We start from the raw sequence: 23,985 nt of genomic DNA on the forward strand, positions 1-23,985 counted from the left end.
TCAGTACTTAAGACTTACAATAGGACTATTACACTTAATGAAACCACAAAAAGTGTTCAGTGTGGCTGTTTGTCTGTTAATGGGCTGGAAACAATCTAAATATCTAAGACCAGGAAGTCTGGCTAACTAACTGTTAATAGTTGCAGTTATCCTCTTTACCATTGTAGCCAACTTACTGTTTATTATATATACTAAGCACTGTTCTAAGCCTTTACATATACTAACCAATTTTAATCTTTATGTGCATGATAGACTTCTCATTCCTAAGTCCATGAGTAGGATGTTACATTTTTGTACTTATATTTGAATACTTCATACTCATCAATTCTTAATAAAAACTGTCATGTCTTCTTTAAAAAAAGTTTACTCACAGCTTCTGGTGATTTGAGGGTGTTTATGTACTTCAGTGCATGGTTTTTGTTATGGAACAGCTAAGTGCTAAGTTATCATCTTTGAGCTAAATTGAGTGAAATGATACAGTCCAAATATCATCTGCTAATTCTTCTGCAAGCTAAAAGAATGTTAGTTCTTTGCCCTGTGATGTCTGTGTCCTATCAGTTAAAACCTCTTCATTGGTTCTAAAACTGACAGGAGCTCTCTTACTACAAGCCACCATCACTAAAATCTAATTAACTTATACTCCTGAAAAATCCATAAAGTATGTGGAAAGAAATGCTGAATCATATATTTTAACTGATATTTGCGCAGAGTACACTTATATACATTTATGGCAGTTTTCTCAGCCTCTTTTTTGGGGATTTTCTCTTCACATTTGACAGATTTTTTTTTTAAGTGAGATAAAATGCACATAAAATAACTATTTTAAAGCTAAACAATCCAGTGCATTTAGTATATTTACTATGTTGTATAACACCACCTAGATCTAGTTCAAAACATTTCGATCACTCCAAAATAAACCCTCTGGCCCATTAAACGTTTCTCCTCATTTCCTCAGTCCCTCCTTCCCCTAAGTCTCTAGCAACCACCAATGTACACTCTGTTTGTATGGATTTGTCTATTCTGGATATTTCATACAAATGCAATCGTATAATGCATGACCTTTTGTGTCTGGCTTCCTTAAATTAGCATAATGCTTTAGAGGTTCATCCTGGCTATAACAGATCATTCTCTTTTATAAAATATTCCTCAGCCTAATATACACTGTTTAGAAATAAAATATATAATAAACATTAAAAAATTAACTATATGCCTTTTTGTAATTTATAGAAGGTATACCATTCTAAAGGAAGTGTAGATTCTACATCAGCAATTCTGATGTCAAACCAATCTTACAAGAGATTTTAACCTCTATTTTCTTTACTTCATCACCACAGATTCAGGACAAAAGCAGAACTAATTTGAATGCAGAGTATCATTAGCAGCACTTATTGCAGTGGTAAAGGAAAAGCCTACATGCAGGTGTTACTGAAGACTTATTCAAGTAAGTAATCTGAATACTAAATATATTGGAAGATAATAAAGTTCATAAGAAGGGGGGGAGGTATAGCTCAGTGGCAGACTGCTTGCTTAGCATGTACAAGGTCCTGGGTTCAATCTCTAATTCCTCCATTAAAGTAAATAAATAGATCTAATTACCTCCTCCCACAAAAAATAAATAAATTAAAAAAATTAAGTTCATAAGAATTTCAAATTTCTTTTACGAAAATCAAGAAGAAAAGTTATTCTGCTTAAGGTGATAGCACAAAGCCAAATCTCAAGATCTCTTAACCCCAAAACCTGATTATGATTAAGAAATATGTAATGATGCACATTAATGCCACCCAAGCAAAAAAAAAATAACAGCTTCAACTAAACAGTATAAAAGGCCAATGGAAGAGAGAACATTTCTATTGCTCCTAATTTGGCTCTCTAATAAAAGAATGAGGAAGGGATTAGTTTAGCGAAAAAATTTTCTAACCGTAAGATCCTCTTCTGACCACTTTCCATCCAACCAGAGAAAGGAAAAGTTAATAGAACTTACCATCTTGAAAACTCTTTGTGGAAGACAAGGAAGGAAGAGCAGAAGAATAGTAATTATCCATATCTAATCATCTCTAATAATAAAATAGGCATTTGATCAACATGTAGATAAAAGAAAAAATAAGTAAGGTAAGGTCATCCAAAAGAGTAACAGGTAGGGAAAAATTAGTATCAAAGATGGCTGTGAACTCTAAACACAGGTGTCCCAAAGTGGCTTTACATACCCAATACCCTCTGTTAGGTCAGGGAAACAGAAGCTGTTCTTGAAAGGAGATAGTGAATAGGCTCAGGAAACAGAGCAGTTTCTGCATAAGCAAAGGCTCTGTGAGCCTAATCTGCATTTGCAACCTGAAGCCTGAAGGTATGCCAATGGAATCCTCCTCACAGACTGTGATGGCACACTCAATCAGGACTAGGAGAGAGAAAGCCCATGTCTGTAATAAGGCTGCAAACAGACAAACCCTACTCCTTTTCATAAATAATCCTCAAAGCAGAGCTGATGGAGGAAGAAAAAGAAAAGATATTTAAAAAGGTGTGGACAAATTCAAAGACAAATCTTATTTGGATGTCTCGGCATAGAAGGCTGATTCTGCAATGAAACTACAATGCTAAGCACTAACGAGATGAAAAAAATTAAAACCAGGCATGGCATCTTCACATTTGGGTAGAACACAGCATGAAAAATTGAAATGAAAACTCTATTCTCTGTGGACTTTGACAATTTGTTATTGTGTGTAACAAATGTGTAGCTCTAGTGCAGAATGTTGGCGGGAGGCTATGCATGTGTAGGGGCAAAGTATATGAGAACTCTGTACTTCCTGCTCAATTTTGCTGCGAACCAATAATTGCTTTAAAAAATAATGTCTATTAAAAAAATTTACTCTGAAAGACTCTTAATTTAAGGGAATGAATATCCCCTAATGTTCTATGTTATAAGAGCACTTGATAAATACAAAAAGCCAATAAAATTAAGAGCTCAAAGTTGAGATGAAAAGGAAGACCACAAAACTAATAAAGCAAACTGAAATGCAAAATAACATTATTATAGAACAAATAAATGAGCCATAAATAGCAGAGATTAGGATATAGCTGAAGACTAAGCTACTGTCAAAGAGACACATGAGAAATTAGAACAAAGATGAAAATAATCACAAACATAACAGACGTGTAGGACAAAGGCAATCCAATAGAAGAACTGGTGTCCCTGAAAATAGAGAATCATATTAACCAGATATAACAGGAGACTGTTTCCCCCCCAACTGAAAGAAAGATTGAATCTGTAGGACAAAAGGACATAAATTTCAATGAAATGCTGTTATTAAATAACAGATTCCAAGACATAATTTGGCTAAGTTACTGAAATTCAAGATTAAAGAAAGAATTCTTTTAGCAGCCTGTAAGAAAAAGTAAAGGCAAAATATTAGGCCAGACTTAGATTTAGTAATACTCAATGCTGGAAAATAATGGAGCAACACCAATAAATGGAGGAACTTACAACGTATTTTCTCAATAAAATAATGGTAATTGGCAAAGATTTTCAAACATGAAAGAAATTTTAAAAAACTTACAACACATTTTGATTAAAAACTATTTGATGATAAAACGCAATCAAAAAATGAAAAGAAGCATCCCCAGAAAAAGACCTGCTAGTTGGCACTGAAACATTTTAAATACAAAATATTAAACAACCAAAGGGATATGACTAAAGAAGGTAAGTGTAGTTATTTTTACACTTTTAAAGTTTAAAAAAAAGCATTAGGTGTAAATTTCCTTGTCTTCAGTAGAATCAGTATATACTGAGTAAGACAAATAAATCAAGAAACAGGTTTAAATACATTACTTAAAGAAATGAATGAAACAAAAGAAAATATAACAAAAATCTCAAAACAGGATTGGGGTGGAGGAAGGAAGTGGTAATTTTCTCAGCTTTTATAGATGACAGGTTAATAGATGTTATCTAAAATTATTAAAGAAATAGATGAATGCAAATACCACATCGAACTATAAGGGCAACACCAATTATCTAAATAACCAGAAGAAACACACACACACAACAAAGAACAAGAAAAGGATAAGAATTACGGTAAAGGACAGAAGAAAATAAAGGAAACAAACAGAATCGTATCAGACAAATGCTAACAAAAAAAGCCACATTTTAGGAGGGTGGGGGTCCAGATAAAATAAGTGAAAGGGATTTAGAGGTATAAACTTCTAGCTAAAAGACAAATAACTCATAGGGATCTAAGTGCACACAGGGGAACATAGTACATAATATTGTAATAACTTCATATGGTAACAGATGGCAACTGGTCTTATTGCAATAACCATTTCATAATGTATAAAAATACTGAATTGTAAAATCTTTTCAGGTGTACAAGAAAGAAATACTCTATGTATACCTGAAAGAAATATTGTATGTCAGTTTTAATTTTTTTTAAAAAAAGCTAGAGTTTTGATACTAAGAAATGGGCAAGATGTTAACTAATGGCAGAAATGTTAATTAAATGCCCTTTACAATGACACAGGGTTCAAATTCACAATAACATAACTATACTAAGTATTTATGTCCAAAACATTACTGCAACAAAACAGTAAAGCACTATCTGTAGAAAACACAACAGAAATAGATTTTATTTAATTCATCTTTGTCAGTTCATGGACAGATGAAGTAGACAAAACATATGTAAAGAAAGGAAATGGGAATTCAAAGTCCTGAATGAAAAAAAGATGCAGCCTAGGACACTCTATCCAGCAAGGCTATCCTTTAGAATAGAAGGAGAGATAAAGAACTTCACAGACAAGCAAAAACTAAAAGAGTTTAGCAACACTAAACCCATGCTAAAAGAAATATTGACAGGTCTACTATAAATAGAAAAGAAGCAGGATGCTACAAAAATGAGAAACTCATAAAACAAAAAATTGTAAAAGAAGACATCTAAATCATTAAGAGTGTGAGAAGGAAGCAAGAAAATAGTATTTTTTTCTTTCTTTTTTAAATTTTTTGTTCTCAGTAGGATGGGTTTGAGATTATATTACTATCTGTTTAGTACAAACAGTTATAGTAATAGGTTAATAGACTTACAAAATAGGGAATCACAAGCCAAAAACTTACAAGTGAGTCACAAAAAGTAAATACAATCCAAGATAATACAAAGGAAAATTACCAAACCACAAAAAGAAGAAGAAAGGACCAAAGAGGAAATACCAAATCAACTGCAATAATAAGTTCAAAATGGCAATAAACACTCATCTATCATTAATTACTGTAAATGTTAATGGACTAAATGCTCCAGTCAAAAGACACAGAGTGGCAGACTGGATAATAAAGCAAGAACCTTCAATATGCTGCATACAAGAGACCCACTTTAGGGAGAAGGACACATATAGATTGAGAGTGAAAGGATGGAAAAAGATATTCCATGCAAATGGAAAAGCCAAAAAAGCAGGTGTAGCAGTACTGATTTCAGACAAAACAGATTTTAAAACAAGGGCCATAAAGAAAGATAAAGAAGGACATTTTATAATGATTAAAGGAATAATACAAGATGAGGATATTATAATCAATATAAATGCACCCAATATAGGAGCACCTAAGTACATAAAACAACTACTAACAGAGATAAAGGGGAAATTGATGGGAATACAATCATTGTTGGAGATTTTAACATCACATTAACATCACTAGACAGATCTTCCAGACAGAAAATAAACAAGACAACAGAGAAATTAAATGATACAATAGAAAAATTAGATTTGGTGGATATTTTCAGAGCATTACACACCCCAAAAATAGGATATACATTCTTTTCAAGTGCACATGGAACATTTTCTAGGATTGATCATGTACTTGGGCACAAAAAAAGCCTCAACAATTTTAAGAAGATAGGAAGTATTTCAAGCGCATTTACTGACCACAATGCTATGAAACTAGAAATCAACTACAGAGAAACAAAGGAGAAAAAAAGGTAAGCATGGAGATTAAACAACATGCTATTAAAAAAACCCCAATGGGTCAATGATGAAATCAAAGTTGAAATTAAAAAATATCTTCAGACAAATGAAAATGAAAACACAATCACACAAAACTTATGGGATGCACCAAAGGCAGTGCTAAGAGGGAGGTTTATAGCGATACAGGCCTTTCTCAAAAAAAGAAGAACAATCTCAAATAAACAATCTAACCCACCAGCTAAAAGAACTAGAAAAAGAGCAAAAACACTCAAAAGTCAGCAGAAGGAAGGAAATAATAAAGATCAGGGAGGAAATAAAATAGAGGTTTAAAAAACAACAGAAAAAAATCAATCAAACCAAAAGCTGGAATTTTGAAAGAGTAAATAAAATCGACAAACCTCTGGCCAAACTCACAAAGAAAAAAGAGACAGCACAAATAAGCAAAATAAGAAAGGAAAATGGAGAAATCACAACAAGTAACATAGAAATACAGAATATCATATGAGAATATTATGAAAAACTATATGGAACCAAAATGGATAACCTAGAGGAGATGGACAAGTTTCTAGAAACATACAGTCCACCAAGACTGAATAAAGAAGAAACTGACCACTTGAACAAACCGATCACTAGAAATGAAATAGAAATAGCAATTTAAAACCTCCCTACAAATAAAAGTCCAGGACCGGACAGCTTCACTGGGGAATTCTACCAAACATACAAAGAACTCATACCAGTCCTTCTCAAACTCTTCCAGAGGACTGAAAAAGAGGGAATACTCCCAAACTCATTCTATGAAACTACCATCACCCTGATACCAAAACCAGGCAAAGACACCACCAAAAAAGAGAATTACAGACCATTATCACTGATGAACAGAGATGCAAAAATCCTTACCAAAATACTAGCAAATAGAATCCAACAGCACATAAAAAAGATTATACATCATGATGAAGTGGGGTTCATCCCAGGGACACAAGGATGATTCAATATACGCAAATCAATGTGTACATCACATCAACAAGAGAAAGGACAAAAACCACATGATCATCTCAATAGATGCAGAAAAAGCTTTTGATAAAACTCAACACCCATTTATGATAAAAACTCTCACCAAAGTGGGTATAGAAGGAACATATCTCAACATAATAAAAGCTATATATGACAAACCTACAGCCGGCATAGTACTCAACGGTGAAAAACTCAAAAGCTTCCCACTAAAATCTGGGACAAGACAAGGCTGCCCACTATCACCATTCCTATTCAACACAGTCTTGGAAGTCCTAGCCACAGCAGTCAGGCAAGAGACAGAAATAAAAGGGATCCAAACTGGAAAAGAAGAGGTAAAAGTGTCACTATATGCTGATAACATGTTACTATATATAGAAAACCCTAAAAGGTCCACACAAAAACTACTAGAGCTGATCGAAGAATTCAGCAAGGTAGCAGGTTACAAGATTAACATTCAAAAATCAGTTGCATTTCTTTACACTAACGACGAATCAACAGAAAAAGAAAGCAAAGAAACAATTCCCTTTAAAATAGCACCCAAAGTAATAAAATACCTAGGAATAAATCTAACTGAGGAGGTAAAAGACTTATACACGGAAAACTATAAAACACTGATTAAGGAAATTAAAGAAGACTTAAAAAAATGGAAAGATACCTCATGCTCTTGGATTGGAAGAACCAATACTGTTAAAATGGTCATACTGCCCAAGGCAATCTATAGATTTAATGCAATCCTTATCAAATTACCCAGGACATATTTCATAGAACTAGAACAAAATCATAATAAAATTTATATGGAACCACAAAAGACCTAGAATTGCCAAAGCATTACTGAAGAGAAAGAAAGAGGCTGGAGGAATAACTCTCCCAGACTTCAGACAATACTACAGTCATCAAGACAGCATGGTATTGGTACAAAACCAGACATATGGACCAATGGAACAGAATAGAGAGCCCAGAAATGAACCCACAAACTGTTGGTCAACTAATCTTCGACAAAGGAGGCAAGAATATACAGTGGAGGGGAGGGTATAGCTCAAGTGGTAGAGTGCATGCTTGGCATGCGCGGGGTCCTGGGTTCAATCCCCAGTACCTCCTCTAAAAATAAATAAACCTAGTTACCCACCCCCCCAAAAAAGAATATACAGTGGAATAAAGACAGTCTCTTCAGCAAATGGTGTTGGGAAAACTGGACAGCAACATGTAAAGCAATGAAGCTAGAACACTCCCTTACACCATACACAAAAATCAACTCAAAATGGATCAAAGACTTAAACATAAGACAAGATACAATAAACCTCCTAGAAGAAAATATAGGCAAAACATTATCTGACATACATCTCAAAAATGTTCTCCTAGGGCAGTCTACCCAAGAAATAGAAATAAAAGCAAGAATAAACAAATGGGACCTAATTAAACTTACAACCTTCTGCACAGCAAAGGAAATCATAAGTAAAACAAAAAGACAACCTACAGAATGGGAGAAAAGTTTTGCAAATGAAACTGACAAAGGCTTGATCTCCAGAATATATAAGCAGCTCATATGACTTAATAAGAAAAAAATACACCCAATCCAAAAAACGGGCAGAAGACCTAAACAAGCAATTCTCCAAGGAAGAAATACAAATATCAATAGGCACATGAAAAAATGCTCAATATCACTAATTATTAGAGAAATGCAAGTTAAAACTACAATGAGGTATCACCTCACACAAGTCAGAATGGCCATCATTCAAAAGTCCACAAATGACAAATGCTGGAGAGGCTGTGGAGAAAAGGAAACCCTCCACTGCTGGTGGGAATGCAGTTTGGTGCAGCCACTGCGGAAAACAGTATGGAGATTCCTCAAAAGACTAGGAATAGACTTACCATATGACCCAGGAATCCCACTCCTGGGCATATATTCAGAAGGAACCCTACTTCAGGATGACACCTGCACCCCGATGTTCATAGCAGCACTATTTACAATAGCCAAGACATGGAAACAGCCTAAATGTCCATCAACAGATGACTGGATAAAGAAGATGTGGTATATTTACACAATGGAATACTATTCAGCCATAAAAACCGAGAACATAACGCCATTTGCAGCAACATGGATGTTACTGGAGAATGTCATTCTAAGTGAAGTAAGCCAGAAAGAAAAGAAAAATACCCTATGAGATCACTCATATGCAGAATCTAAAAAACAAAAAACAAAAAGCCATAAATACAAAACAGAAACAGACTCATAGACATAGAATACAAACTTGTGGTTGCCAGGGGGATGGGGGGGTGGGGGTGGGAATGGGATTTCAAAATGTAGAATAGATAAACAAGATTGTACTGTGTAGCACAGGGAAATACATACAGGATCTTATGGTGGCTCACAGCAAAAGAGAATGTGACAATGAATGTATGTATGTTCACGTATAACTGAAAAAATGTTCTCTATGCTGGAATTTGACACAACATTGTAAAATGACAATAACTGAATTAAAAAAAGTTAAAAAAAAAGGAAATGGGAGATATGAACAAAATGATGAAGTTGAAGAGGTATATATTACATGCTATATATATACGTACCTCGTTGAGAACATATTTTGCTCATAGTTTTAGTTGTACATATTAAACCACAAAGAAAACTTTGAATTCCAAAAATTACAAATAGTGGAATATATTTATTGGATTACATGCTACAAAAAGTAGAAGTTATTTACAAAAACAAAAGCAACCCTTCTCCAGTCACGTAGAATTTAAAGATTCCCTCAAAACTACTCTTGGCTTAAAGATAACATTAAAATGAGTTTCAGATTGCACAGAAAATAAAGAGGAAATACTACATGTATAGCCAAAAACCTGTGTCCAGCCTTAAATTACAGCTTTAAAATCTCTATATAATTAAAGAGTGAATGAAACAAGTGTACAATTCAAGAAGTTTGTAAAAGAACGAAAATAAACCCAATGAAAATATAAAGTTAGTAGATCTGGTAGCTAAATTCAAGGAGCTGGCTCTTGGCAGTAGGGGTTGGGAGGAGATGAAATAAACCACTGACTAAAGAATAAAATACTAACAGAGATTTTTAAATGTCAAAAAACTGACATTTTGGTGTGCTTTAAGCTATCAAAATACTGGTGTATTTTATGTTACATGTACATGATTTCAAAGACTGGCCAGCAGCTTTGCCCTCCTTGATTCTCCCATCATTACCCTGCTATGGCCTATGCTCCTCCAATTCCTTTTACCTGTACATCCTCCTCTTTTCCACTCAGTTCTTAGAGTTCTGCACCCTCAGAGGAGAGAGTGCCCCTTGAAGTTGATGGCTCTCTCTGATAAAGAGGAAATGTAAGGTACAGGGCAGAGCAAGGCCATCTGCATTGCTGGATCTCCAGACTCCAAGATTTGCCAGCAGTGGCCTGAGAGCCCATTCTCAAAAAAGCACTGATGCTTACACTTACTACAACAGAAATATCCTCAAGGGCACCTTGGCTGAAGGAACTGAAGTTGAAGGAAGAAGGAAGTAGAATAATAATGTACAATGCTTATATTTTTATACACTTAAAAAATTTAAAGTTATATAACATCCATAAATTTTTACATTTAAAACCTATTAATAATTCAGTGAACTCTGATCATAAATAAATACTGAAACACCCCTATGTCATTTTGCTCCTATATGGCAACTGCTATTATTGGCTAGTTTATTCAATCAATTAAAGAATTAAAAGCAAAAGAAGTGGGTATTTAAAAGACCCTAAGAGAGAAAAACTTGTATTAAATAAAAATCTAAGTATCTGGCTGAATTGGTTGATTTTTCTGGGAAAAGATAAGTTCCCAAAATCAATCCCAGGGGAAAGAAAAATTAAACAAACAATTAATCACAATAAAAGAAACTAAGAAAGAGCTACCCCCTTTAAAAGGGACTGGGAACTGATGATGTTACATGAATTTAATAAATTATCAAAAAACAGATAGTTTTGATGTTACTAAAAATGGTTTCAGAGTTTAGAGAAAGAAAGCTTCAAAATTATTTTTACAAAGTGCACACGCTATTGATTCACAGAGGACAAAAATAAAACTACAAAAATTTGTTTTATGTCACTGCAAAATTCCTAAATAGACTACCAGTTCATTAAGATTATCCTTATATATATGAGAATCATCTCTAGAATGAAAGGTAGCTCAATATGAGGAAATCTATTTGTAAATGTAGAGTATAAACAGGTTGAAGAAAAACTATATACTCATGTCAATAAACCTTGAAAAATTATCTGATAAAATTCAATTTTCATTTCTGGTCTAAACTTAGTAACTAAGAGAAGAATGATACTTCTAACATTACAAAGAAGTAAATATCTCAAATAAAAGGCTTTTTTTTACCCACCATACTTAATATACTTTACATACTAGAAGTAATTTCAATGCAGTCAGAATATAACATGCATGTAAAGTATTGTTTCTTTTATTATACATTTATTGTAGAAGAATCAATTAAATTAGAGAAGAGAAAGGCAAAATATTGGAAAGGAGGCAAAATATCATTTGCAGATGTGGCTCTAAGACTAGAAAACCCAGAAGAATCACATGAAAAAAACTGGTACAAATAAAGGAGTGAAGTCAGGTGGTGGGCTACAAAATTTAATGTATTTACTATATATAATAACCAGAAAATGGAATTTAAAAAACTCTGAAAGATACATACTTAGGTTCAAACTATCATCAACAAAACATAAACAAAACAGAACCTATTCAAAACTAAATAAGCACATACAATTAATTCCAATAAATAGGATATCCCATACTCTTAGCTAAAGAGTCAGTATTATACAAGTGATGACAGTCCACAAATTATCTATTAATTCAATGCACTACTACTTAAAAATCATCAAGAGAACGTTAGAGAAACTGAACAAAATGGTTATCAAGTTCATTTAACTTGAAAAAGAAACATATAAGAAAATCCAAAAAAAATTCTTCTCTGTAACATCGTGTTTATAGTGAGCGGCACAGAATGGAAAGGGAGAAATGTGATGAAGAGGACAATCAGCATTTTGAAACACACTATGAAGTTTTAATAATTAAAAGAGTTTTAGCACTAGAGAAGAACAAAGACTGAGGAATGAAGACTGCAGAAACAGGCTCACAAAAAAAGGAACTTTGGATTATTACAGTGTTTCTCATTCTTAGAGCTACTGATGAACAGTTTTGACAGCTGAAAATATCTTCAAACACTGCCAAATGTCCCTGAAGGGCAAAACTGACACTGGTTGAGAATCACTGGTTTATGATAATGGTGACATTTCAAACTGGGGGTTGGGAGAACAAATATCACTACTAAATAAAATGGTATTAATTGGCAACTGATCTGGAAAAACATATACTGGATCCATCTTTAGCCCATTTATGATTTTTAAATCTATTCCTAATTATACAAGTAATATATGTATATTTTATCCTACTAAAACCCAAACATTACAGATCTCTAACCTAACCATCTCTTCCTTTCACTCCTCAGAGACAACCACTGTCTTAAGTTGGGATATATCCTTCCAGGAACTTTGCTACATATTAAAAATAAACTTATGTATATACACACATTTGCAGAAAATATAATTTGACTAGGGGGAAAAAAACTCTAGAAAAAAGCATGTGTGAGCAAAAGACTGCAAACAACCCAATTGTCCATTAAATGGACACCATTTAAATAAAATACGGCATATCCATACAAAGGGAACACCACTTAGTTAATGCAGCTCTCCGAACACTCCAAGATGTATTTTATTAAGAGAAACGCAATCACAAAATGCAACAGTTTGAAGAAGAAATACTATACATTCACATCAATAAACCTTGAAAAATTATCTGATAAAGTTCAATTTCCATTCCTGATTCAAAATTACTTAGTAAACTAAGAAGATTGATACGTCTAACGTAACAAAGAAGCAAATATCATGTCAGAGTAAACAGCATGACACACTCCTGTGTTAAAAAAAGAATTAGACAACCCTGGCTATTCAACTCTCCCTAACACAACTCTAGAATCAGTAGGTTCAGTTATATTTTTGAATGAATCCCTCTCTATCTGAATTCTTGCTATTTAGGAACCAAAGTAACTCAACATCAAAGGGATATTTGTACATAAATGAAAAACAGGAACATACATGATGCATACACATGCATTTTTGTTCCTGGAAGAAATCATAAACTGCGTCAAGATAACTTGCCCTTAAATAAGAAGGCTTTTGTTTCTTATTTTTTGCCTTTTTGCATTATTTGAATTTTCTAAACTTATGCATTTTTGAATGTATATTTCTGAATTTTTAAAATTCCTAAACTTATACATTTTAAAAAAAGTCAAAAAAAAACCTTACATAGGGAGATTAGTAATTATTTTTAGTTTTCTTTGTACCTTTATGTATAATTGTACCAATTTTTTTTAAGTAATAAATATTGTGAGAAGAGTTTAAAAAAAAAGGGCTGGGGGAGAGAAAAATACAAAAAGAAAACGAAGTGCAAGTCTCAGAAAATTAAAACACTCTAAGACCCCCCTAGTGCTTCACTAGAAGAGGAAAGAAACTATGTTTAGGAAATGAAAATGAAGTTGATAACTAAATGCAAGATGAGGCTGTAAGAAAGCTGTAGAAATATTTCCTTAATGTTTATTTTTCACACTGTTCAGTTACATACTACTCACCCAGCTTGGAAAATCAGACCAAGTTGGAACTCGCTGACAGAGGTCCCGGAGAATACGTATGATAATCACACAGGACTGCAGACCGTTAGCTCTAGCCTTGAGAGCAACACAAAAACCAACTGAATTAATCTTAGAAATACTGAAAATATCCCTTGATGAAAAAAAAAGTTAAAATACCACTGTTCAATGGAAGCTCAGATAAAAATAAAACAAAATAACCACAGTTAAAATTGGATTCAATGAGCTGCCATTTACAGCAATATTTTATACCAAGGTTAGTATTTAAAAGCTGATATTTTAGGTCAAAGTAAACAGATTATACAAGAATAATTGTTCTTGATCCCCTGTGAACCTTGACCTGTGTTCATTCAATACAGTAAACTTAAAAAAAAGTCTGCCTACATCAGAAATAAAAGAAAAAGTAAAGAGCTAAAAAGTTTGTCTAGGGACTGAAAGGTTAAGGAAATCTGTTTGGTTTCCCTTCTGTGCCTTTGCATGACTGCAAAGTCACTAAACCAAACAGCTGCTTCCTCACCTTTCATTCCCTACACTTATTAACTTAGAGAAAGAGGGGGGAAAAATCTTAAAACTATACAGAAAGCTTTAAACACATATTCCATTATTTAAAGCAAAGTTTATCTGCAGCCTTATGGAATATAATATATATACAAAAACATGTGATGTTCCTAAACAAGTCAACTTTAAATATAGTCACTAAAAATAAAAATAAAAAAACCCGAACTACAAAACACCCCCCAAACCTGAGTTTATCGTCAAATTAATAGTAACTGCAATATGCAGATCTTTATACCCAGCTTTCTATGTCAACATATTTTCTGATATTTAATTTAAATAGTATTGCTTGAGCAATCTTTTGAAATGTTTAAACACAGTTAAACATGTTGTACTGAACTACTCTCTCATAAGGCTACAAGAGAAAAGTAAAATGATGTTCCGAACCTGGAACCACTTAGCGTGGCGTAGAGCAGCCAGAGCGTCAAGGCATTTTTGCCTGTCCAAGACGTCCGGTGGGTCTTTCACCATACCCGAGGTTACATCTAAAATGGATTGAATTGGCAAAATGCAGTGAGGAATGGGTGTTTGACCAGGTAAGCAAGACACTTCCTTAAAGTAGCATCAGTGTCACATGAGCCATTTGAGAGTTTATCAGCACTTTAAAGTACCCAGGGAGTTATTTTCAACAAATTTACATAATCCAATATGAAGATCAAGAGGAGAATTAAACTCTTTAATTTAGAGGTGTAATAAATAATTTCTGCAAATATAAACCCTACCCACCAAAATAAAATCAAAAGGAAGGAATACTGGACACAGTGCACCAGCACGGAGACCACAAGACAAGACAAGAGGGAACACAAAAATCCACTTTAATAAATGAGAATGTACAATAACCTACTGAGTTTGTTCAGTATTTTAAATGATCATAGGTTATTCTGGAGCTAATATAGCAAAGAACTAATGATAAATATGGGATGATTAATGCAGTAATAATCATAGAAAAAAAAAAGAGCCAAAAAACAGGCATTTTGAAGAGTTCAAAGCTTTCTCTTCCACAAGAGAATTTTAGCTGTAATGGAATACAAAATGCCCTTTAGAATTCAAAATTCCCATAAAGTATTTCAAAGAATAATTGGAGAAAAATAATGAATGAAGTAGAAAGGGGCAATAGGAACTAGCATGGTTAAACAGAGTAAGTACAGAAATAGAAAAGATGCAGTAAGCAGAATGATTTGATGATAAATACGTAGATTCTTTAAAATTGGTTATAACTGACTTTAAAACTTGAATCAGATTACTGTATTAAAACATAAATGAGCTATATAAAATTTAAGAAAATCTGAACCTAAATCAGGGTAAGTAGTTTACATTGATAAAATTAGTTGGAGGGCCAGTTTTATATTCATCTAAACACATGTATAAAAATTCCTAATCAAATTTGCTAATCAAATTATTAAGTAAGTCAATCGAATTCACAACTCTTGGTGACTTTAAAAAATTTTCTATATATAGGAAAATTATATACCAGGCAAGTAATCTATTAAATTTAACAGTCTTCTGGACAAAAAGCACCAAAATTATGGGGCATTTAGGATATAATTTAATAAATCACTGATGATAACAAATGAATATGAGGGAAGAAATATATGATGAAAAAATATTAAAGATGATTTTATTTTAAGAGTACTATTGTAACTCTTGGCAAGTTAATTTGATAATACATTTTTACATGAGCATTCAGAAATCTTAAAAGATACTCATCCTTATTTTGAGTAGATGACAAACAAAAAAGCATATTTTAAAAGCAATGAAGAATTCTATCCCTTGTCTGGGCTTTCTATTCTTAGTTCTTACTCCTTAAATAATCAGATGGCACAGATTTTCAGAAGACGTATTAGAAGGGAGATTTACAGATAATCAAAGAACACTGTGTGGCATTCTGAAAATGAACGCTGAAAGAGGAATCTGGGCACTAAAAAGAAACTATCAAGTCAGTAATTTTTAAAAATTAATAAATAATCTCAAAACCTGCAAGACCAACTATTTAATCCAGAAATATACTGAACTAAATGGGCTATTCTGAGAAGAGGAAAAGAACATAGGAAAGCACAGCTAATTATTAAAGAAGAAAGAAAAGAAAAAAGAAACAACAACAAAAAACCACTCCCTAAAGCAGGGTTACAGAACATGCTGAAGAACACTTTCCATGTCCCTTATTATTTTAATCATTTGCTAAAGCTAGAATGCAAATAGGTGACAATGTGCAATCTCTTTCTAAAAAAAGTGTTTCTGAATTTCTAATATTAATTCACAACGTTTTAATTTCCTCCAATATGTAAGAAATAATTTATTTTTCTACACAAGCATTCACAACTTTAGAATTTATTCAAAGATGCCAAGACACCTATTGCAATTATAAAAGAATTAAGAGCTATAAGTGGGAAATTTCTGTCCAATCTTGAGTGTGGATTTTTGCACCCATTTTATATTTCAAGTGGATTAACCCCTTAGATATACTGTACTAAAATAATCCTTGTTTCCTAATACCCAGTTAACAAAAATCAGTTAATTTATTAAAAGAAAAAAAAGCAAATTCTTACCCTACAAAAACATATTTCATAAATTTTAAGGGGTTAATCACCAGTTAGAAGACATGCTGTGTCCACACTATTTTATGATTAAAAGTTAATGGGAATATATTAATTTAAATTAACATGGTTATGTAAAATGTATAATCCACCCAACAATTTAAAAACTAGTGTGAACACTGCTCAATTCTAGAAGAGACAAAGACAAAACGAACAAAACAGCCACACAAAAGACAAATGCCAGACTCTGTATCCAAAGTCCCTCCTTTATCAAATGGCAGATGTGACACTGAGCTTTTGAAAACCTTGGTCAAAAATCCTTCCGATGTCTTGGCAGCAACCCCTGACAGGAATCAATTCCCTCTGCTAGAAGGCTTTGGACCGGGCCTGATAAGCTACAGGTGGAAAAAAACACACACAATACTTGACTTGCTGCAGAAGAGATTCTGTAGCAAGGGTTAGAGCATTTTGAACATTTCAAGCTTCAAGTCAATTAAATGTTTAATGTTTTAACTGTCAAACACAGTACCATAAAATAGATCTGTCATGTGTTTAACAGTTATTTGGGCAATTTAATCATCTCCTTTAAATAATTTTTGGTATTAAGCAGGACCATTACACATTAAGAGGCTATGACAACTATGAGCAAGTCGCCAGTCTCATGATTTACAAGTGCTCTTCCGGCAAAGCCTTCCTTACTCCTTTACTAACTCCCCAAAGCAAGCTATAGGCTTTAAATGATTTTAAGACACAGAGCATTCGGAGCTGCAGTGAGAGAGAATACATACCGTTATTCTGCAGCAATCTTCACAATGAAGCTAAAGACATGGTTTACTGCAGATATCTGCAGCAAGGAACACTATCAATGTTTCTACATTTTTTGCACATCCAACTTTTCAGCTCAGTGTCTTCAAGTAAAATCTTTCAATTTTGAACTCATCATTTCTCTCACCATAATATATATCAAATTCAGAATAATAATTCTAACTCAAATCTGGGTCAGACAAAAATGTAATTTTGTTTCCTTTAGAAGGGATAGGTTATTGAAGACCACTACAAATACATACTATTAACTTCAAACTTTTGCAACATAATAACATGACTTGATACCACACAAATTTAATTAAGTCTAAATATAATTGGACAAAATATGCTCTGAAATAAAGTTAAATGGTTATATGAGTATAATTTTATAGTAAAGGTACAGCAACTGTTATTTTTAACGTAATTTCTAAGATTTCTTTTTCAAATCCTAAGAGTCATATGCTGCATATAAATCGACCAGATTGACTCAGGAACTGTTTTTCCAGCAATATCCATGGACAGACCTTGAGTGGAAACTCATGCTCATATAAAAGATCCTTTACATAAACCTCATTTATTCATAAGATGTTATACAACATACAAGACCTGATATGGTATATATACATAGTATGCAAGGTTAGACACATCTCCCAATGATGATATTTTTAATAAAAATGTTCTTTTCCTGGGTTGTGGAAAGCCCAGTACCTTAAAAAAAAAACAAACCTGATTTGTCGTAAAAAAAAAACAAATTTAAAGGGACAGTAATTGAGAGCCTACTTATGTTATTTGAGACAAAATTAATTTAAGTATTCTCTTTTCCTCTATCCTTATCACAAAGAAATATTAGCGTAGACTGTAATTCTATACTCAACAAATCAAGATGTACAAAAACAACATGAAAGGAAACAAAGTAAATTTTATCTGACCCATAAAACAACAGAACCAACATACGGCAGACACTGACCATGCTTTTTTGCTTAAAAGCTTTTGAAGCTTTGAAAATGTTACAGAACAGTCCCTAAAGCAACATTGCTGGCACCAGCAGATTTCATATTCTATAATTGTGAAGTAAGTTTAAAAACCTTGTACTATAACTTACTAACTATGCTGACACCATTTATTTTTCAGTATCTCTACTATAATAGTGGGGTCAGATGCCCAAATCTATGTGCATTAGGATGCTCTGCATTTATGAAAGTGCTCCAAACCAAAGAGCAACCTCAGAGAACTAGAAATATTTACCTCAGGACAAGCCAAATCCATGATTACATACACATCAATGTCTCTTAAGCTGTTATGGATATTTAACCAATTTTATTTATGAAATTCTCTTGTCTTTTTTTAAGATAAGGCAAGAATAAGAGCTTCTTAAAAGTTAAATTTGTGGCCCCTTACTGGCAACATTTCTTTAATTTTTTCATGGGTCAACTGTGCTGTTAACAATTTTGAACTTTTTTTCCAGAAATCTGAGGTTAGCAAGAAAAGAAAAAAAAAAATTAAGAAAATCAGTAATACCATGAGTTATTTTATATAAAAGTACATTACAAAAAAGACAATGAAAGATCTGGGAAATGATCTTAGGTAGAACTGGTTGCTATATAAGTCAAATCTATCCAATTCATATGTAATGCCAGCATGTTGCCTTCTAGGGCTTAATGCCATCTTAAAGAGTAGGTAAATGGGGGGGAAAAAGCTAATTAAAAGTAGAATGTGTAATGGCTTTCCAACCTCCTTCCCTCATGTTCTCTTCTCGAATAATTGGAGATGTCAGGGTGATAGTGACTTGCATTTTGGGTTCCACACATGAATTCAAAATTATTGCCGCTTCAGAAACAGCACATTTGATGTCATACTTCTCAGGACTTATAACCTATATAATGAAAAGTACAAGAAATTAGATGGAACTTTAACATTATCAAATAAGGCAGTTTCATTATGGCTCTTACATTTTCTCACTAACTTAACCATTTTATAAGAACTAGATCCCCCAAGAAGCCTTGTAACATGTACAAGTATTATAAATCTCTTGCTCTTCTTTCCTTTTAGAATTCTTTATTGAACTAATGTTTACCATTATTTGTATCATATGAGTTATTTGCATATGTCTGTGTCCCTCTTAGATGATGAATTCCTGGATAAAAGAAACACTGCCTATTTATTACTGTACTTTTCTAATAGCATCTGGTGGTTAAGTACCCAAATATTTGCAAAATTTGAGTGAGACTAAATAGATACCTGAAACTAACAGCAATCATAATTCAACCATTCCCACTGTACCATGTCTGTGAAATCAACAGATCTACATTTTTATCAGGGAGCAGAAAGTCCTGATCAACAGAAGAAAAACCAGGATTCATTGCAATTGAATACACATGTAATAAACCCCAGTTAATATGAACAAATGAAGACTCTACAGAAATTACCTGGTGCATTTATAGCATAGTATCTAGGTTCAAATCCTAGCTCTGCTACTTTATTAATAATGTGAAGAATTACTGGAAGAATAAATGAATTAACTACACAAAGTACTTAAAACAGTGCCTGGTAAATAGGAAGTATTATATAAACTTTATAACTATGACAATGATGATGAGAATTAATGCTATTTCTCTTGCTTATCCACTTATACAAGTACAGACTGATTTGGAAAGAGTATTCTGCTTTTAGTTTAATTGCTTAACTTACTGAATAAATTGTTAATTATTTAGTTAGGATATAATATTTCCTGCTTTGTAGTTTCACTAAGCACCACAATTTGGGACCAAGTTGTTTCCTGCAAATTACATACTTTTCTCAGGGTCCTCAAACCTTCTTCCCCTTCATTGCCCTAGCAGCCTCCACAGAGGGGTAAGAAGCAGAGACACAATGACAATTCTCATGACTTAAAAGACTCATTCATAGAAACTTCACATCTGGAATGATGGTAATATAAAGCAAACAACAGTAAGTGCCAGAATTGTCAGGGCTTAAATTTAATAATTAAGCTTTTGTTATCAGTTGCTCTGCTGTGGTCAGGTACTATTTATTCTCACATTACTTATCAAATACATATAACCAATGAAATGTCAACGCTTGGATTTCAAATATCTAAGTAAGTTTTATACATTATTCAAGGAATCTTTATTTTAAATCTGTCTGCGATTCTGACAAGATACTGTATAACATTAAAAAAAATTCAAACTTAAAAAACAAAAGGTTTGTTTCTGTAGGACCAAAAGGAGATATTCTATTAATCGTACACTGCCACAATGTGCTGGGCAGAGAAAGTGAGAAGTAATTCCTATCATTAAAACATGTAGAAAATCAAAAGCAATCAAAATAAAACTGGGGAAACTCAAATTTTGAAAGATTCTCTATTTTAATTAATACATTCTATTAAAAACATGTATTCAGCTGAATAGGGAAGAGGTTCATGAATTCTAAAAATTTAAGCTCACTGTATATGGGCTTTGTTTAAAAAAAAGAAATCACTTTTTGTCCCGAATAACTGTCTTCTCTTTTATGATTCAAATCTTGGGGAAAAAACAAGAGGATATGTGCTGCAATTTTATATTTTGAAATAAATTAGCAAGATGGCTTCATGCCAAAGAGAAGCACTATAAACTCTAAAAACACAAAGTAGAAAACAGTTCTACCAATTTGCACAATCAAGCAAAAACCTCAACTTGGAAATTCAAACCAAAACTTTAAAAGGCTGGCTTAGGTAAGCTGAAGCACATTTAGTCCTGCCAAAAATTTCTGAACCAGACACGGGGTAAAAATGAACATTTCCATAATACTTACAGCAAGCTGTTTGGGTAGGTTTTCTGCAATACGGCTTAATAATGACTTTGAAGGTTTCTCTGAGCACAGCAAAACAAGGTTGACATTTCTGTCTCCTCGGAGAAGTAATCCTTTTGCCAATACTCCCACTCGCAAAACTCCTTTTAAAGCTCTGCAGTGAAATCAAATTATGACATTTCTTTTCTCAACCAGAACCATGATAATCTCTCAACACACAATAGTAAATGAAATAATTTTATATTATTAAAATTTTCATCAAATACAGTATAAAAACATTCAATATTTTTAGTATCCTTCACGTAGGTAAGAAATATGGATAAATTAATAAATTTAGAGCTATGTTGTCACAGGAATAAATGTAAAGCAAAGGACATTAATGCTTTTCTGTGTCTCATTTTACAAATTAGAATAAGGAAAGTCATATTTAATATAACACAAAAATATTTCCAAATGGTAAAAGGAAAATGAAAAGTTATGAGATCGTAATACAAACTTGATACGAAAGTTGTTGCTAAAGCTTGGGCTTATTCATGTTTATGGTCAATGTATTAACGAAAAAGAAGTTGCTAAAACATGGGTGAGATGAACATGGGGCAGATGCAACAAATAAATAAAAACTGAATAGGAGCTGAATGCAACTGGAAAACTATAAAGGCTGCTTTGAAAATAGACTTGTTTTATGTAAGTTTTTAAATAATTTAAATTAAAACAAATACATTTACAAGGTTGGAGATTGTATGAAATTACGTTATTTTTCTTTCTAGCAAAAAGCCGTTGAATACATTAAATATCTAACACAAGCATGATAAGACATGCAGACTGACATCAGAGAATTTTCAGGCTCTGTAACATTTATTTCAAGTATAAGAAGTCCACATAAAGGAAAACAAAAATATACAAAGTAAAAAACTTTCTGAAAACACACCTGTCTTTACCTCCCTCTTTCTTATCATCTCCCTCTTTGCTCTTGCTCTTCTCATGTTCAGACAAACTGTCTGAAACAAGTTTTAAAGCACGTTCAGTGATAGAAACAATTTTCTGAACTGCTTGTAATTCCTCTTCAGTTGGATAAATGGTTGCATGTTTTGTCATTACATAACGATCATCAGATGAGTCAGGACGACGTAACGGCTGGAGAAGAAAAACAGGTAACTTCATTTTAAAAAATGTTTCCTGAGAAAAAGTAAACTATTATTTTCAGCTATACATATGTTTGTCATATCTTTTAAATAAGAAAGTCAATTATGCAAAATGCTCATTTAAAGCTATCTTCTCTTTTTTTCCATTTCAGTAAAAACAAAAATGTAAACTATGCAAAGCTACACTAACAAGAGTGAGTATGCAGGTATGCACGTATGCATGCATACAAGCATGTTTTGCTTCTAAACAAATAAAATTATAAAACCCACCATCTAAGGTTATGAAAATAACTTTTTACTCAACTTTAAAAACCAGTGATTCTGAAGCATTTTGCTTTTAATAAAACAAGTTTTGAAAATGCTTATCCTACGTAAATACAAACGAGAAAGAATAGGTTAAACAGAAATTGCTGTTTCCTTCTAAGTGATCTCTAGAAACAGGAGGAAAAAAAAATCCTCTTGTTTTCTGTAGTCTGAATTTATAGGAAATATTCCTCGTAACCCAAATGTCTCCTCTTTCACAGAACACAAATTCTCAAGATGCAGATCTTTCCTCAGTTTTCCTAATACATCCACTGTGTGCTCATCTTGAACTACTACCTGCCTCTTACCCTGTACTCAACTGACAAGTAATGGTAGGTTTTAGATGCTCTGGATTTGAAGAAGGAAAAAAAAAATTCTAAGCCACTGGTAATGGGAAAATAAGAATAATTTTGAAATGCAAAGCAGTTGCTTTCAAAATTAGTTATTCTTGATAATCTAAAGAACAACAAAGGCAAGAAAATCTCTTATGTGAAAGAACAGTTGGCAAAAGAAGCTCTCCTCCTGCAGCTTATACTGAAAGTGAGAAAGATTCATGGAAATTCTCTAAAGTCCTTACACATCAGGACACAAGTTGAGAACCTGTAAAAGGAGGGAAAATTCTAAATCAGATGAAAAACTTACGCTGAAATTCAGAGATTATTAGGTCTAAGAATTATCTCTTCAAACTGTTACCTTCTAATGCTGACTCAGTCTTATGCTGTCATCCCCTGTGTAAACAAAGCGGACACTCACTGCGGGCCCCTGTGGCTGAGGAGGCATGCCTGGTCGGACTCCCAGAAGGCCTAATGGGCCTGGGGGACCATGAGGATAGCCCCCATCAGGCATTCGGCGGCGATCATCCCAATGATGCTGTTCTTCCTCCATTCTTCTCCAGTACATGTCCTCTTCATAACGTCTGAAACATAGAGAGTGATACTGTAAGCCTGCAAGAAAAATACACCCCAGGAATTTGCAACGATAATGATATAAAAAGCAAACAAAGAAACAAACAAACAAAAAACCCCTCAATCAGTCTAGCTAACACCTTTTCCCCTATTTTATCTGATTACCTTTATTTGCTTTCATCTAGAAATAAATGGAAATGAATCCAAGTGAAAAGAGATGGAAAAAAGAGAAAAGCAAAACAAAACTTAATAGCCTGAGGACAAAGTTAAAAGAACAAGCACCAGAAACCTCAGAGTTCCTTCCAACCTCTTCCTCTTGAAGAGA

At 33.2% G+C, this 23,985-nt stretch overlaps 1 protein-coding gene across 3 annotated transcripts in view; it reads right to left on the bottom strand.

The window, feature by feature from the left end:
• ZFR (zinc finger RNA binding protein) overlaps nucleotides 1-23,985 on the bottom strand; it is a 74,096-nt gene that overhangs the window by 9,936 nt on the left and 40,175 nt on the right. For 2 of the 3 annotated variants that reach the window (XM_031443678.2, XM_031443675.2), the window contains 6 exons: nucleotides 23,509-23,671; nucleotides 22,239-22,444; nucleotides 21,314-21,464; nucleotides 19,259-19,400; nucleotides 14,577-14,674; nucleotides 13,617-13,712 (listed from right to left, as the gene is read on the bottom strand). In XM_031443678.2, coding sequence (XP_031299538.1) covers nucleotides 13,617-13,712; nucleotides 14,577-14,674; nucleotides 19,259-19,400; nucleotides 21,314-21,464; nucleotides 22,239-22,444; nucleotides 23,509-23,671 — 856 coding nt within the window. The remainder of the gene's footprint in view (nucleotides 1-13,616; nucleotides 13,713-14,576; nucleotides 14,675-19,258; nucleotides 19,401-21,313; nucleotides 21,465-22,238; nucleotides 22,445-23,508; nucleotides 23,672-23,985) is intronic. The other variant, XR_004133929.2, reaches the window with a different exon arrangement.

This window comes from Camelus dromedarius, chromosome 3, assembly GCF_036321535.1.
Source record: "Camelus dromedarius isolate mCamDro1 chromosome 3, mCamDro1.pat, whole genome shotgun sequence".
Lineage (NCBI taxonomy): Eukaryota > Metazoa > Chordata > Mammalia > Artiodactyla > Camelidae > Camelus > Camelus dromedarius.